The 16,323-nt window shown below is 47.9% G+C and overlaps 1 protein-coding gene across 2 annotated transcripts in view; it reads left to right on the forward strand.

Moving 5' to 3' along the window:
- The window catches only part of ENOX1 (ecto-NOX disulfide-thiol exchanger 1), a 2,419,302-nt gene that overhangs the window by 1,780,440 nt on the left and 622,539 nt on the right, over nt 1-16,323 (forward strand). For both annotated transcript variants that reach the window (XM_086935020.1, XM_086935021.1), the window contains one exon: nt 8,287-8,445. In XM_086935020.1, coding sequence (XP_086791146.1) covers nt 8,287-8,445 — 159 coding nt within the window. The remainder of the gene's footprint in view (nt 1-8,286; nt 8,446-16,323) is intronic.

Below are 16,323 nucleotides of genomic sequence, written 5' to 3' on the forward strand. Positions count from 1 at the left end.
TCCCTCTATTTACTGCTTTTGGGGATAGCCGGTTAGGGGCTAGCTGCTACAGGGTTTCACTGTCAAGTTGTTGTATCTCACTATCATAAAATGTCGTTTATTTGTGACTAATTTGGTTAGTCCAAACAGCTTTACTTGTGCTTCGGGACCATACTAATGGTGGTGATGCAGTATGCAAATGCATTGAACATTATATATGTTTCCCTTGTTGCAAATTTCTTTGGTGGCAGAGGTTTTTCAAATTAAGTGATTCTGCCCCTTACACCATCAGTTTTCTGCAACTCCCCAACCACCCCTAATTAATTGATTCTGAGACTATAGTTTTTCAACTTCCTGCATTGGATACAATACAGCATTTCCATGAACTAATTGTCAAAATGAACCTATGTAATCCTAAAAGATCTAAAGAATAACACATTGTATTTTTAAACGTAGTTATATTTTTGGGGGTGAGGCTAGTTTTTTTTTTACCATGAACTTTCAAAGTGTTGATAATAAGTTCCAAAGTAACTTAAATAGTTCAGGTGCCTGAATTTCAACCAAATATTGGAATTGCCCAAAAAGTCCTACTCACTCATTTTTAGTCCTTGACAGACTGTTTTGGGATCTCTCGCCCCTTTCATTCCCGAGCTTACACACTATGCCTTCACGCCTGGTTATGTAGTATCAGTTTTTTTCGCCACTGCAGAATGTGGTCCCACATACATTTTGCGCGGCATACCTTTTTTAGGTCGAGCTGACCTAACTTTCAATGCGAAAACATTGAGAGCTATCAGCGAAGACAACTAATGTTGCCCGTATTTGGGAATGTGGACACGAGAGGGCGCACGAGCGCAGAGCGCGGATTTCATCTCACTCACGCATGCGCACATACACAGCCACACACACACTGCATACACACACGCAGACCCACGCGCACACACACAGACACATTCAAACACACACAGACACACGCGCGTACACCCCCCTCCCCCCCCACTCACCGGGCTCTTTCGGCGTGTTCCGTGTCTCCTCTGCAGCGCTGGTCGGGCACTCACCGGGCTGTTGCTGGGGATCGGGCTCCTCTCTGCGGCAGTCTCGTCTCGTCGCGGCACCAGGGGGCAGGACTTCACTTCCGGGGCTCCCTCCAGCACCTGGGAGCCCCGCAACACTCTGGCTGTTTTGCTGTTGGCAGCCCCGGGACTCTCCTCAACTCATGGGAGCCCCGGGCTGCGGAGAGGCCATCAGTCGGCCGGCTTCACTTCTTCCTCGGCGGCGGCGGGCAAGACTTCCTGCCGGATTGCAGGCCCCGCCCCCGTCTCGGCCAAAAGTGCCTGACTTCCGGTTTTCACGGAGCAGGGCTGCGGCGGTGATTTCTTTCGGGGGCAAGAGCGGGAGGCACCCTCGAATTCGTGCGGCCAATGCTTGTTCTTAGTGTACTTGCCCATTATGTTGCCGTCTCTCCGATACTGGGCAATATTAGGATCTAATACACTTTATATATTTTCAGTGCTGACGCCGCCGGTTATGCTGCGTCATGTGCTCCCTTAGGGGACGCGTAGGAGTTTGAACTGCCACACCCTTTCACCGCTGGAATAGCAGGGCACTCAACACCCCAGGCAATGAGGTTTGTCGCTTCGGTCAGGGGCCAGTACGAAGCACAGAGGGCAAACCCTCTGATTTGTCCAGTTCAGCCAGTGTGTTCAGGGCACAGGTCCACTTGTAGGTTTTCCTGGTATTGCTTGGAGACAGGGCGCCTGCATTCTCATACCCTTTCATTATCGTATGGGCAGGATCCCTGGTCAGGGCGCCGGCTTGTGGGGGCAGCAATAGCAGGTAGTCAGAATTGTGCACCCGTGGTTATTGATGAACACTCTAGAGCCCAGCAGGCTTCTGCAGTAGTGACCAATCAGTCTTCATGCTCCGGGCACCCCAGTGCGAGATGGCTGACTTGCCAAGAGGTGGGACACTGCACAGGTGCATGTGGTGGCACCAGTTAATATATAGGAGAGTGTAGGCAGCAGCAACACGACTTGTCAGTGGACAGTTTCTGGGACCGGTGTTCTGTCGACATTCGCATCGCTCACACGGTGTGAGTACCGGGAGGAGGGGTAAGGAGTCAAAAACAGCCCTCTCTGCCTGTCCCAGCCTGTTATACTGGTAGTATTGACATCGGATCTTCTGATACTTGAGGCCTCCCTGAGGGATATTTCTCATCTTCCTAAGAAATGCGTTACTTACCTGTAACAGCAGTTATCCAGTATTGGTGTCTTTCATAGATTCACATGCCTGAATCATTCCCCGTCGCCGAGACGGGAGCCTCCGGTACATAAAAAAGTAATGTCCTAAGGACATACATAGAGAATATAGGCCGAAGGGCCTCCCCTTTGGGGTCTTTCCACGTCCTTATGTAAAAAAGGACCGAACTCTCATCGTTAGCCAATCAGCTCCGACCTCCCTCCAGAACCTTCCCGGGAGGAGCCTCAGTCCCTCAGATTTTCGTACGCACCCATCTAGGGTGTCGCAATGTAGACATAGAGGTACGTGAGTCCTTACCGGGGAGGCGGGAGGGTTGCATGTGAATCTATGAAAGACACCAATACTGGATAACTGCTGTTACAGGTAAGTAACGCATTTCTTATCCAGTATTTGGGTGTCTTTCATAGATTCACATGCCTGAATCAGAGTAGCCAGCAGTTATACATGCATAGTGGTAAAGCACATTCTCACATCCAGCAGGCCTGCATAAATCACAGACAACATGAGAGAAACATGGCAATATACAGTCATGCATATAGCAGAAAAAACCATGAAGAATGTGCATACCTGGATGGCGGGACGAGGTAAGGCTCACCTTATTGGAAGAGATGGCGCAGCACCGCTTGTCCCACTGCAGCGTCCTTCTGCAGTTCGATGTCCAGGCAGTGATGGCCGGTGTGATCGTGATAATGTCCTCGAAGGAGCCGGAACTTTGTTTCTATTGTCTCGCTAACGCCTCCTGCAGGGGACGCATGCGGAGCCTGCAGTGTGGTATGAGGAGAATGCAGGAGGACATCATCCCTAGCAAGGAGGTGAACGTCCGGACTTTGATGCGAGACTTCTTGGCCACAGCCGCGGCCAGAGACAGTATTTTGTTGGTCCTGTCCTCCGAGGGGAAAGCCTTTGCGCGCTTCGTGTCTAAGGTAGCCCCTAGGAAAGTGATCCTCGTAAATGGAGTAGTGCAGGATTTTTTGAGGTTGATCGTCAGACCCAGTTGTTGAAAAAGAGCGCTGCAGGCGTTGTAGGAAGCAGTCGCGCCCTCCGGGGAAGGCGCCTTCACCAGCCAGTCGTCCAGGTAGGGGAATACTTGGTGACCCCTTTGTCGCAGGAAGGCTGCCACCGGCGCCAAGCACTTCGTGAAGATACGTGGCGCAGATTTGAGGCCGAAAGGCAAGACCTTGAACTGGTAATGTCTGCCTGCTATTTCGAACCGTAGGTACCTCCTGTGCCGTGTGAGGATGGGGATATGGTAGTAGGCGTCCTGTAAGTCTAGGGAGACCATCGAGTCTCCACTTTCCAACGCCCCCAGGATCTCTTGGATTGTGACCATCCGGAAGGATTGACTCCGTAGGAAGGCGTTGAGCGCCCGGAGGTCTAAGATCGGTCTCCATTTGTCCCCTTTTTGTTGGACTAGGAAGGAGTGGGAATAAAATCCCGTCCCCTTCTGGGACTTTGGGACCCTTTCTATGGCTCCTTTGACCAACATGGCGGATACTTCTTTGAGAAGGAGGTGCAGGTGTTTGTGAGCACGCTTCAGCGGAGGAGTGTTGGGAGGGGTGTTGACAATTTCGAGGGAATGTCCAAATTGAATTATTTGTAGTACCCACCGATCCGTAGTGATCTTTTGCCAATTTTTGAGGAAGTGGGTCAGCTTTCCTCCAATTCGAAAGGATTGAGACGGTGGTGGGACTGGCTGAAGTAAATGGTCACTGGCGGCCGCCAGTGCCCTTCTTGGCGGATTTGCCTCTGAAGGACGACCTCCCATAGGACGACTGTTGGGGCTGTTGTTTGTGCTGGGGCTGGTTTCTGTTGTTGTAGGAGTAAGAGGACCGATTTTGGTAGGAACCTCTGTAGGAGTACTGACCTCTGGAGCGGCCCCCCCGAAAGGACTGGTTCCGGGACTGAAGGGAGCCCAGGGCCCTCGCCGTATCGGTATCTTTCTTGATGGCCTGGAGTGCTTCGTCTATCTTCTCCCCAAAGAGAAACTGACCATCGAAAGGCATGTCCAGCACCTTAGATTGGACCTCTTGCCGAAAGGACGTTGCTTTGAGCCAGCCTTGGCGGCGGAGCACGGCGGCCCCGGCCAACTGGCGGAATCCCGTCATGGCTGCGTCGATGGCGCAGTCGATGATTTCTGCCGCGGAGTTTTGTCCTTCCGCTAGGAGAGCTTTCACTCCGTCCTGGGTCGTGGATGGCAGACCTTGCAGATAGGGGGCGATGTCCTCCCATAGCTGGCGGTTGTAGCGCCCTAGTAGGGCGATAGAATTGGCCACCTTGATGGTCATGGCGGACGTGGTAGAGAACCGTTTGCCTATGGTGTCCAATTTTCTTCCTTCCTTGTCTGGGGGTGCAGACAGCGGCGAGGATGGGTTGCGAGATTGCTTTTGGGCCGCCTGGGTCACAACCGAGTCCGGTTTGGGGTGGCCTGTCAGGCAGGCTGGCGCGGTGATCGGGGCCTTATATTTTTTGTCTAGGCGCGGAACCACCGCCGGCACCGAGGCAGGCGTAAGCATCAGCTTCTTGCCCTGTTCCCACAGAAAGTCTATAAGTGGGATAGACTTGGCCAATTTCTGGCTGTGTTCCTTGAAATCATGGAGGAAGCATTCCGTTTCCGTGGATTCCACCGCCATGTGGAACCTCTTTGCTGCCCTGTCCACCAGTTTGTGGAAACCCCCAACGTCCGCCGCCTCAGCTTGGCGCGGTCGCGGGGATGCCGGGGTAGACGAATGGTGTGATGACGCAGCATCGGCATCGTCGTCTCCGTGGTCCGAGTCAACGTCTTGCACTTCGCCTTCTTCCAAGTCCGTCTCCTCCTCCTCGTCTTCCGAGGAGTCCTCTACCTGAGGCTGGGGCCGAGTGCGAGGCTGGGGTTGGGTCCGGGGACGGGCCTGGGGAGCGGAAGGGCGCGAGGCAGACGGTTGCGCCTGGGTGACCGGCACCTGGGCTCCGCTGTCGGCATCCGGGAACCGTTGTTTATAGTCCTGCACCAGTGAGCGCAGATCGTTGACCAGAGACAGGGGCAAGCAGATCATCGGGGTGTTCTCCGTGCTGACGCTCATGGAGCGTTCCTGATACATAACCTCTTCCTGGTCCTCGTGGACGTCCGATAGGGAGGTGGCCGGATCGCGCTGGTTTTCCTCCTCGGACTCCTCACTCTGCAGTGCCACCTGCTCCTGCTCGGGTGCCAACCCTACCGTTGTAGGTACTGAGGAAGTTGGAATCGAGTGAATGGAGACTTCGACCAGTCTAGATTCTTTCCAAGATGGCGCCGGGGTTTCTTCCGACGACGTGCGTGAGGATGGCGCGCCCGCCGGTTGTGTTGGTGACTTGAACGCCTCCGTTAGTGTCGATGGCACCAAATTCTGCGGGGTTAAGTGAGTCGCCGACTTACTGGTGGTCGAGCCTTCGACTTGAGATTTTTTGGGTGAAGGCGGACCCTTTGAACTTGACCTCGACCTTTTAGGTGACGATCCTTCGGCATGAGATTTCTTCGGTGAAGGTGGACCTTTAGATTTGGACCTCTTAGGTGACGATGACGCAGATAGTGGGGACACCGTCAATGGTCCTGTAGTAGTCTTGGACGAAGGCTTCAGGGGGATGGTGGAGGAGACCGGTGCGCCTGAGGACGCAGTGGTGGTCGTCGTGGCCGTCGCGGAGGGCGATGAGGCCGTAGTGGTCGACACAGTGGTCGAGACCGAGGTGGTCCGCTTAGTAGATGGAGCGGGTTTCTTGAACCTCTGGCCGTCTTTAGCAGACACGGAGGAGGTGGTGGAACGTGCCTCCGAAGGTTTCCTGTGCGCCTTCTTAGGAGGAGTGTCTGTCTCTCCAGGGGACTGCACCCTGGGTCTCTTCTTGGAGACTTTGGAGGTCACGGAGACACTACCCTCGGAAGATTCCAGAGTGTCTCGGACCTTAAGCCTGTCGAGCCATTCGAGAAGGCGAGCCTCTCTTTCCTTAACAGTCTTCTTTGGGAAGGCTCTACACACCCTACACTTGTCAGGGACGTGGTCAGGGTACAGGCAATATAAGCACAGATCGTGCTTGTCCTCCGTTTGAGTCCGTTGCTTGCCGCAGGAAGAACAGGCCCTAAGAAGGGCTTTCTTTTGCGAGTCCGCCATGGATGAAACCTTCTTATTGGATTCCGACATGGGAGACGGTAGTCGAAGATAAGATAATTATTCTTTTTGTATAGAATGTACTTCCAGCGAAGTTTGAGACTTCGAAGCGAGAAAAACCTGAAGAGCTCAGGTTGGAGACTCCCTAGCACAACGTGCGGTAGAAAATCTGAGGGACTGAGGCTCCTCCCGGGAAGGGTCTGGAGGGAGGTCGGAGCTGATTGGCTAACGATGAGAGTTCGGTCCTTTTTTACATAAGGACGTGGAAAGACCCCAAAGGGGAGGCCCTTCGGCCTATATTCTCTATGTATGTCCTTAGGACATTACTTTTTTATGTACCGGAGGCTCCCGTCTCGGCGACGGGGAATGATTCAGGCATGTGAATCTATGAAAGACACCCAAATACTGGATAATTTAATGATTCCAGACTGCTCCGGGATAGCGCTGGCTCCTACCGCTCCTATCACGCAGTTCACAGTGCATTGGGGGACCAAGGAGAACACACAGTCGTATGCGTTGCCACACCGCACTCCGTGCCCACTGCAGTTCTCTTTGTCCTGAAAAGGGTTGCCAGCTGGAACACTGCTCGCCAGGGGTGGCTGCACTCACATGGCTGCAGGAGCTGCGCTGCCCTCGGTGTCTGCTCCGTGTGTTCAGGGTGGGCCCCTAGGTCTCCACAACTCTGTGTCTCTTCCCTCCCAAATCATCCCAGTGGGAGTAATCACTGTGTTCCACGCCCCCCCCCCCCCAAAATCGGGGTGCAAAGGCTATTCTGTCTCTCCGGACTGTGCGCGTTGGACTTGGGGCGCACAAGTCCACCTGCAGACCGCTGTCTGATCACTGCAGTAGCAGTCCACTCATCTGCTGCAATGGTGCCCTTTCTGCTTCTGTTGCCCAATTCACAGCACCACCCGGTGTTAATGGAAGCACAGTGTCATAGGTGCGGCTCCGGTGCGCTACGTGCTGGCAGCGATTCCCCGTGGTCTGAAAGGTGTGCCAACTGAAAGGGTATCCATTAAGGGGGCAGTCTTACTTACTCAGCTAGTGGAGCAGCTACATTGCAAATATTCTGTGTCTTATGTCTTGATGTGCACTGAAATCGATGCAAGTGAAAGAGGGTGCTGTGGGAGTGCAATAGAAGTCCCCCCACCCTGCCATTTAAGATCATACGTATTTTCACAAATGAGAACAAATTGTGAACTCAGAATATTTGCTGGTGCACATATTAACGTGCATACTCATAAATGCCCCTGGTATTTCACCACTTGTGCATTTTGTAATACGTTCTTAGATTTTAGTCACAATAAAATACACTGAACATAATCTTCACAAAAGTTATTTACAAAAGTTTAAGCTATTGCCATTATAAATTAAATTAACTTTTATTTAAGTATTAATTATTTAAAAAAATAAGCCATTGTTATTTGTAATATCAATACATCTAAGTCACGTAAATACAACACATATTGCATTACAAATGCTATAGGTCACGGTGTCACATTTGCGAAAGTTAAAATTATTGGCATTGTAAATGACAAAACTATTAATTTAGCTATTTTCAAAACCAACACAGAAATACAAAATTTGTCATTTACAATACCAATAGCTCAAACTTTCCTAATGCGAGACCTATTGCATTGCAAATGCTTGTTATACATGTTATTTATGATCTTGATTAGTTTATGTGAACGTTTTATATGATTTATGATGGCGCAATTAAATAGTCAGGACTTAAAAAAAATATTTTCGCTGGAATCTTTCTTTCACGGTACGTGATGGTACTGGGTGGTCCATCTACATACAGCATACAATTCTGTGCTTGTGAAATAGAAACTTTGTTCACTTTACTGTCACGTGCAATCCCTCATTTCAAGGAATACAGCATAAAACAGGCCCAGAATGATTTTGGACTGTCTATCTTCTTTCTTTGCAGGTTCCGTTTGCTTGCAGGGGTTTGAACCCAGCTTGAGTATGATAGCTCAGATTAACCCCTTGATGGCGGGAATGGGCCTGGTACCTCAACCACTAGAACTCCCAGTCGTGAAAGAAATAATTCACTGCAAAGACTGCACCCTTTTCCCTCCAAACCCCAGTAAGTAGCACGTGGCTCTTCAACTTTTATTTCAATGCACGGTTTATAAATATGATTTAGTTTTATGACTATTATTTTTTTTAAATTTCAGTTTTTTTTATTTACTTTGTCCTTTGCAAATTACTTGAAATATTGCCTTTGAGTCTTTAAATAAAACTTTTTAAATACATTTGCAATGTCTAAGCAATCATGACTACAAAGGAGTGTGCCATCACCTCACCATACATTGCCTTATTGCTCTTGACTTATTATTAACCTTTATGATTTACCTAATGATGTAGCTACGTCATGCGACATTGAATTTGAAGGTAAGTCAAGAAAAATGTATTAATACAAGTCAGTTTAAAAAATGTCAAGAGAATTTTGGGTGGAGGGCTTAACATGCCACCCAAACTTTGTTTTCCTTTTGAAGTTCATTTTCAAGTTAGGTAAAGGCCTCAGTGTGTGTGTCCGTGTGTGTGTGTGAGGGGGGGGGGGGGGGGGGGGGGGGATGCATAGCATATAAGCCGAGCTGGGTATTCAGGTAATTGTACCTTATAATCTAACTCAGAATGTTGAATTTGCTTCATTGAAGTAGAACACCTATGGGGTTTATTCACAAGAAAGTGTGATAACTACCACAAGAGTAACGTAACGCAACTTTAAACATTGCAGCCCATCGCTGGGAAATAACTCTGTGACAACGTGGAATTCACAACACAGCGGTAGCATGCAATACTCTGCCAACACGACGGCCAATGCCCGTGACACAACCACCTCAATGGAGATAAAAACACCAATCCCAGCGCAAAAAGACCTGCGATGGGTAAAAGCGCAATTAGAAAACAGTGACAACCAGCGCGAGGGCTGCAATACACACTCGCAATGAGGGTAAAAGCACAAGAACAGCAAACTGAAAATGCCACAGAACAAAATCCAACAACAGCGGAGTACCACAGATGTGGCCTGGCCAACTGCAGAGGAATACATATACACCGCAACTACCTAGCACCGTGGAAGAACAGAACCAACAGGCACACCGCATGAAAGAGACCAGTGGCAGACAAATCAGAGCTGCACGAGCGACACACCCACCATGCAGCATATGCACATAGGCAGGAGTGCACCTTGACATTCACAACATCCCGGTACAAACAGCACCCCCACCACATTTGAACACAGGACACAACTGATTCCGCAAATGTGCATGACCTGGCAAATCCCATCTGAAATCGCAGGGAAAACTAACATTAAAATGTATAGGTACAAGCAGAAACCTGCAAATATGTTGTATTCACACATGCAGTGCATTTGGACATTTACTACTGTTGCTTGATTGCCATAGATGTCCACAATGTGACATGCTCATGAGAAGTAAGTGTCATTGATGGTATTCCTACGGGCCATTCCTGCCGCTGATGCAGTGGGATGTGGCCCACCTGCCCCATCACCACCATCATCGTCCGTTACCTCTGGGACTAGGATCCATGGGGCCCCGGTGCGAACACAGATGTTGTGCAGCACGCAACATGCAACGATCAGCTTGCACACGATGTCTGGGCTTCCCACCTGTGCCGTCCAGGCACCTGAAACGTGAATTCAACATGCCAAATGGGCGTTACACAATGCCGCTGGTGCGTATGAGGGCCTCATTGTACTGCCTCATGGCGGGTGTGTTCGGATCTCGGAGGGGCGTCATCATCGAAGAGCAGAGTGCATATCCTTGATCACCTGTGACAGTGAAGGGAGAAAAGAGTCAGTACTTGGTTCGGCCGAATGTGATGGCAGGTCCACCAATCCTGTGACGCCTGTCCTGGCTGTGTGTGGGGTGAGTGTAAGCCAGTCTGCAGAGAGTAGCTGATACTGGCAACTACACCAACGGTCATCAGGCACCCAAAAATGCAATGTTGAAACTACAAGGGGGATGACACGAGTCGCACAGGGCTATTGGCCCTAGATGCACAGCGGGCGAAACAGGCCCACTGCCACGGGACGTTGATCTGCGGGGGACTGGGGTAGGGTCATGTGGGCAGAGCAGTGCCTCAAATGTGTTATGGCTGCATTTCGCATCTCCACATGTTTAACTGTTGTATGGCCCCATGAAATATCTATTTGGGGTGCAGGGGTGGTCCAGGAATACCATGGAGTGGTGTGGTCGTGTCTGGCAGGTGGTCGTGTAGTTTGAAATGTTGATTGTGGTTTGGTCACGTGTGCATCCCCACAGTTGTGCATTGTGCCTTGGAGGCAATGGGATGTGTGGTGTGTTGACATGGTACTTACCAATGAGCAGTCCCGTTCCATATGTGCCATCCTGGAAGCGCTGGTTGATGATAGACTGTCGGAAGATGAAAGAATCATGCACACTGCCTGGGTAGTTGATGACGACATTGGTAAAGAGTCCCCGGTGGTCCACTATTGAATGCACATTGATAGAATGTGTGTGCTTTCTGCTGCGGTAGTGGTGTGCAGTGTCCGCAGGGGGCACAAGTGGGACATGTGTGCAGTCGACTGCCCACAACACGGCTGGGAATCCGGCTATGGCGTAGAAGTCTTGCTTTGTCTCCAGCTGTTCCTGCGCACAGTGTTGGGAAAGTGAAGGTACAGGGGTATGAAGCTGAGGATGGCATCCAGGACAGGTGTGATGAGCTCTGATAGGGCTGGCTGTGAGGCCCCTCTGACTCTGGCAGTTGTTGTTTGGAAGGTACCAGATGCCAACAGGTGCAGCACAGCCATCAGCTTTGTCTGTGGAGGGATGTTCATTCTCTGCTGTTTTTGGACCGTCAGCCTGTGGGCGATGTGGGTCATGATGCGGTGAATGGTTGTCCTTTTGAGCCTGTAGTGGCCAATGACTTCCTCAGGCTTCAGGTCTGTGAGAGTGGTGCGTTTTCGGAAGGTCCTCTGTCTTACTCTGCACTGCCTCTGCGGTGGTCGTGGGGGGTGCGGGTCCGGGTCCTGGGGGTGGTGGCGGTCCCGGGTGTGGTGGCAGTGGGTGTTGTGGCCCTGTTGGGGCACGAGCTGCATGATGAGTAGTGGCTGTGTGTGGGGCTCCGTTGCCTACTGCAGGTAGTCGTCCATCTTTACACCTGCTTGAGGCAGCTGTTAAATACTAGCGGCTACCGCGGCTTATCGCCTGTTTTCTTTTCACTTTGCGGATCTGTCAGTTCGTTGTAAAAGTGGTGTTGTTGTTTTTTGTGTGTTTCTGCATGGGAACGCCTACTCTGCATCTCATTAGCATTAGTTGGTGGTGTCCGCCGTGGTGTCAGATTTTGGGACTGTTATCGTGGGAATTCTGACGATGTCTGCTGATAGCACCAGCTTGTGAAAGGTGGGGTAAATTTATCACAACATTGACTGCGCTAAAGTGCTGTTAATTCGGCAATAGCTCCTTGTGAATATGCCCCTATGTCTCTAGTCCAAGAAGAAATATTGTTAAAAATGGTATTGTGGTTTTCTAGTGAGATTGAATACTAACCTGAGTCATAACACATACAACTTCCTAATCCAAAATGTCAAAACGACAGTGAACTGCCAATTATGGTTCGCTACAAGTTGTTACACCCCTATGCATTGTTTAGACCACAAACATGACATCACAGATTATATTACAAATGACATGATTAATAACTTCTCCTCCCCAAAACAATTCTTTGAAAATTTGAATGGGAAATTAAACTTTTGGGCTATTTCTCTATTAACTTTCCCTGCGCATGAAACTTTCCAAAATCAAATAGAGATGGAAAAATGATGTTTCTTGAAAAGTTGCACATAAATGTGACTGTGTAAACACTTTTACAATGAGTTTCGTGCAGTACAAATGCATTCCAGTACAAACTGGCGGCAATACATACTGGTTGTAGTGGCTGGAAAGACCTGTATGAACACAGTACAGTTCTGGTGCTATGTGCTCAGACTTAGAATTAGTCCTGCAAACCTTGACTCCATATTTTTACATATGTGTTTGTGGATGAACCCAGACTTTCAGATGGTTGATTTACCCATCAAGCCCCTCATTACTTCTGCAAAAATCCTTTTGCAGAATATGATCTGCGGGTACTGGTGATTTTATTCTGAAAAACAGTAATGGTGGACAAAGAAAACATGATTTGTTCATTCTGCTTTCAAGTTCAACTTAAACATATGTATCCTTTAACTGTCCTCAAACCTACTAGCATCTCTGGGGTCCGAGGGGCCTCAGCTTCATTTTTCTGGTTCCCCCTCCTTGTGTCCCACCACCACAGTTGTTAATGCTGCCCTCGTTGATGAGATTCTCGATTTTGGCTCAAACAGGGCCACTCACCGCAGCCTTGCCATACCTCGGAACTGAAGCATCGCTTTGGCTGTTGCATCCTCAATGTAGATCCACACAATGCTCTGCAAACCAGGATTTAAGGTACTCTCTTCAGTGGGCCTAACTGGGTCCCTATAGCCGGGTGTCATTCTATCGTGGTCAGCCTGAACTTGTGACTTTGTCCTGGTCCAGCATGACCAGATATCCACAGTGGCCGTTTTACGGCTTTTGGCTCTATTTTATCCCAAAACTGTAATATTAAATATTTCCAGTTCTGCTAATTGTATTTTTGTCATTTTGGTGTTGTTTTATTTATTAACTGTGTTACTGTTTGAGCACAAATCCTGAACACTATTCTGCTGAGTTATATCTGACTGTTCTGTGTGAAGATACTCAAGGTTTGATATGCATTGCCTTAACTCTCGAAAATAACCATTTATAATGCCTTAACTGTGGAATATTGTATTTTCTCTATGACTGATTAACTGACACAAGAAAAAAGCCTTGGAATCTATCCGCATTATTTCACTTGGATATAGGCTTGAAGAGGCTTCACAGCTCAGAGGCTTAGTAGTCGATCCATTTCTGGGTTTTCTTGAATTTTTTGGTTCTGCTATAAGAATGCATTTATATCTAAATGTACAAACACGCTTTTTATAAGTGCCTTTTGTAGGTTGCCACCACCAGTATTATTTGTGGCCTTTGAGTGCTGCTGTAAAACACTCTATAGAGACGCCACTGCTTAAACGTAACGGCCAAATAGCCTTGAATTCTCAGTCCTCATTTATGCTTTTTTTAAGCTGAGCATATTTTCACGAAATCAAAATTAGAACACAGAAGTAAATGACCTCTGTTTTTTTTGCTGCGATTGGTGTTGAACCATCAAGCGATATTTGAAATATTTCTTCCCAAAATTACATTTTGGGATTTTGAATAGAAAACATACTTTTTGTGGACCCCCAAACCCAAAATACATTTTACCAGTAATTGCTAACTTATCCCTAATAATTTAATGTTCACAATAAATAAATGATGTGGACCTTCTCACAGGCATTAATATCATCTTATAAGTGGGGTTTAGAGAATTGAAGAAACCATTTTAAGCAAGGAATACCATTAGCTCTAGTCCTGCCAATTTCTTTCTTGTGGTTTTCAAGAAGAACAATTTAAGCCACCTTGCCTTGCAATTTTGGTATTTCCACTACTTGGATTCTGTCCTCTTGTTAGCTTGTTTTATTTTCTGCAGATGTAAATTTGAATAGGTGACAAAATAAAATTGAAGTTTGAATTTCTGAAAGTAGAAGCTACTGAAGTGAAAGGAATGAAAGAACGTTCAAATACTGAATTGGTCTCTTTATAAATGAACAACAAGACACAAGTGCAGAAAGACAAACATACTTTCAGTTTCTTTAAAGATAGCCGAACACATTCACTAAAATCTTCTTTAAATTGAACATAATTCTTAACAAATCTTATGTCAGAATATTCTCTTATTGTTAAACTTTTGTGGATATCACTAATAAAACTCAGTCAAAATGTTTTGCTAGTAGAACTTGCTTCAGCAGGGCTGTCAAGAAAAATTGTTTATTGCTGTACGTTTCTACAATCTAGTGCTTCGTTAGCTCACAGGTTGTAAAGTGTACAATCCAACACACTGTTTCTAAATCACAAGCAGCTGTAATTGATGATAAATAGTAAAAAACACAAAGCTTAATATGTGTGCGGCGTTGGGCACGGAGTTGCACGGAACCCCAAACAACAGCACCTTAGAAAAAAAGTCTATGGATGACGCACAACGTGGAGGTGAGGCATCCGTACCGAGGCAAAGCCAGTTCCCTGGTTGCCATGGGGGAGGTGAGGCATTGAGGAGGTGAGACGTTGAATCCAGGACAGGGAAAGTTAGGCAGCGCTGGTGGTGAGACGTCGGTTTCGGTGACGCGATGCAAAGTCAAAGAGTTTGTGGAGTCACCTTTGTCGGTTATTGGCTCTGTGATAACAGGATGCAGACTATGGCAGTGATGGCGTTGGTGTGGGCACTGCCATCAGGAAGGCCAATAACGGCAGGCATTGGCAGGAGTTGGATCTGCATTGCAGTTGGGACAGTGCATTGTGCACTTCACGAGCGGTGCTCCTGGCCTCGGTGCAAGTCAAGGCATCACTAGCGGCATCGCCAATGGCTTCGGAGTTGTTTTTTTTATCGCTTTGCAGTACCAACCGCACAATTCTCAGGGCCCAGGAACTGGAATTGGCAACTTTTCGAATGCAGGAGTCAAAAGAGGACTCAAGGTGCAGGTCAGTGGGATGCAGCAGAAGACTTTGTGGCCCTGAGTCTTCAGAATAGGAGGCAAGCACATACAAGTCATAAAAGATTCTTCATCATGCAGGTTCACAGCAAAGTTCCAGTCTTTGTCCTCTCCTTGGCAGAAGCAGCAACTGCAGGCCAACCCACCTTCTTTAAAAAAGGTGTTATTAAATTCTGAGTTCAGAAATCCTAAACACAATTTCTCTATCTTTCTCTATCTTGTACCTATGGAAATCTATGCTTGGAAGATGTTACAGAGCAACTCCCATGTTGGCCTATGGGACAGATAGCCTTTCAATAGTGAAAAATGAAATTGGCAGTATTTCACTATCAGGACATGTAAAACACACCAGCACATGTCCTACCTTTTTGCATACACTCACCCTGCCCATGGGGTACATTAGGCTTACCTGAGGGGTGCCTTACATGCAGTGGCGGCTGGTGAGATTTTAAAGTGGTGGGGCTGAAAATTTTTGGTGTAGCGCACCGTGCAAGCGAGCGTAGCGAGCGCGCCCGAACCACCTAAGGAGGGTTCGGGGGGGTTCTCCCACCGAGAAAATTTTGAAAAATTAGAAGCCAAGTGGTGGATTTTCAAGACTTTTGGAAGCCATTGTGCTTAACAGAAACAGGCCACTGCCTCCCCTAAAACTATCATCAGTTCCAAGGCCTCATGAATAAACCATTTTAAATTGCAATAAACCACAATTACTTATAACAATGTTGCATAAATAGGTTGGATCTGTCTACTGACCCAGTGGCTATTTGAGATAAAGTGGCATTCAAGGTAGCCCATCAGAGTAAAATGCCTACTTTTTCCACATAGAATTGAATATATTATTGGTTAGTGGTCATTTTTGGAAACTCAGCATGCATAAAGGCACCATGTATAAACACATAAGCGTACAGAGATAAAATATATACATGCAACACATAAAATGTTTCCCCTACCTGTGCTTGTCTGTTTCCTTTATGAATCATTTGTTCAAAGCCAAGTACACATGCCCTGCCACTTGTATTTTGGAGATTAGTGGGCCTTTTCTGAGCGCGGTTTAGTTGGAAGAAGGGATGCCACCGTAATTGACAATCACAGCATCTAGGATAAAGTTAAACCTACAGCAATATACTCGGCCACATTAATTACAACCCAGACTGCACCAACAAGGCCCCAAGAGAGGCCTGGGCTGTCAGATGCATTAATGCTTACACATGCCCAGTACCTCACGAACCAGATCCAAAACAGGTTATTAGAAAGCTTTTACAACTGGTCAGAGAATTATTCAGCAGCAGCCGAGGTGGCGGTTTTTCAGGC

Source organism: Lissotriton vulgaris, chromosome 8 (genome assembly GCF_964263255.1).
Source record: "Lissotriton vulgaris chromosome 8, aLisVul1.2, whole genome shotgun sequence".
Taxonomy (NCBI): domain Eukaryota; kingdom Metazoa; phylum Chordata; class Amphibia; order Caudata; family Salamandridae; genus Lissotriton; species Lissotriton vulgaris.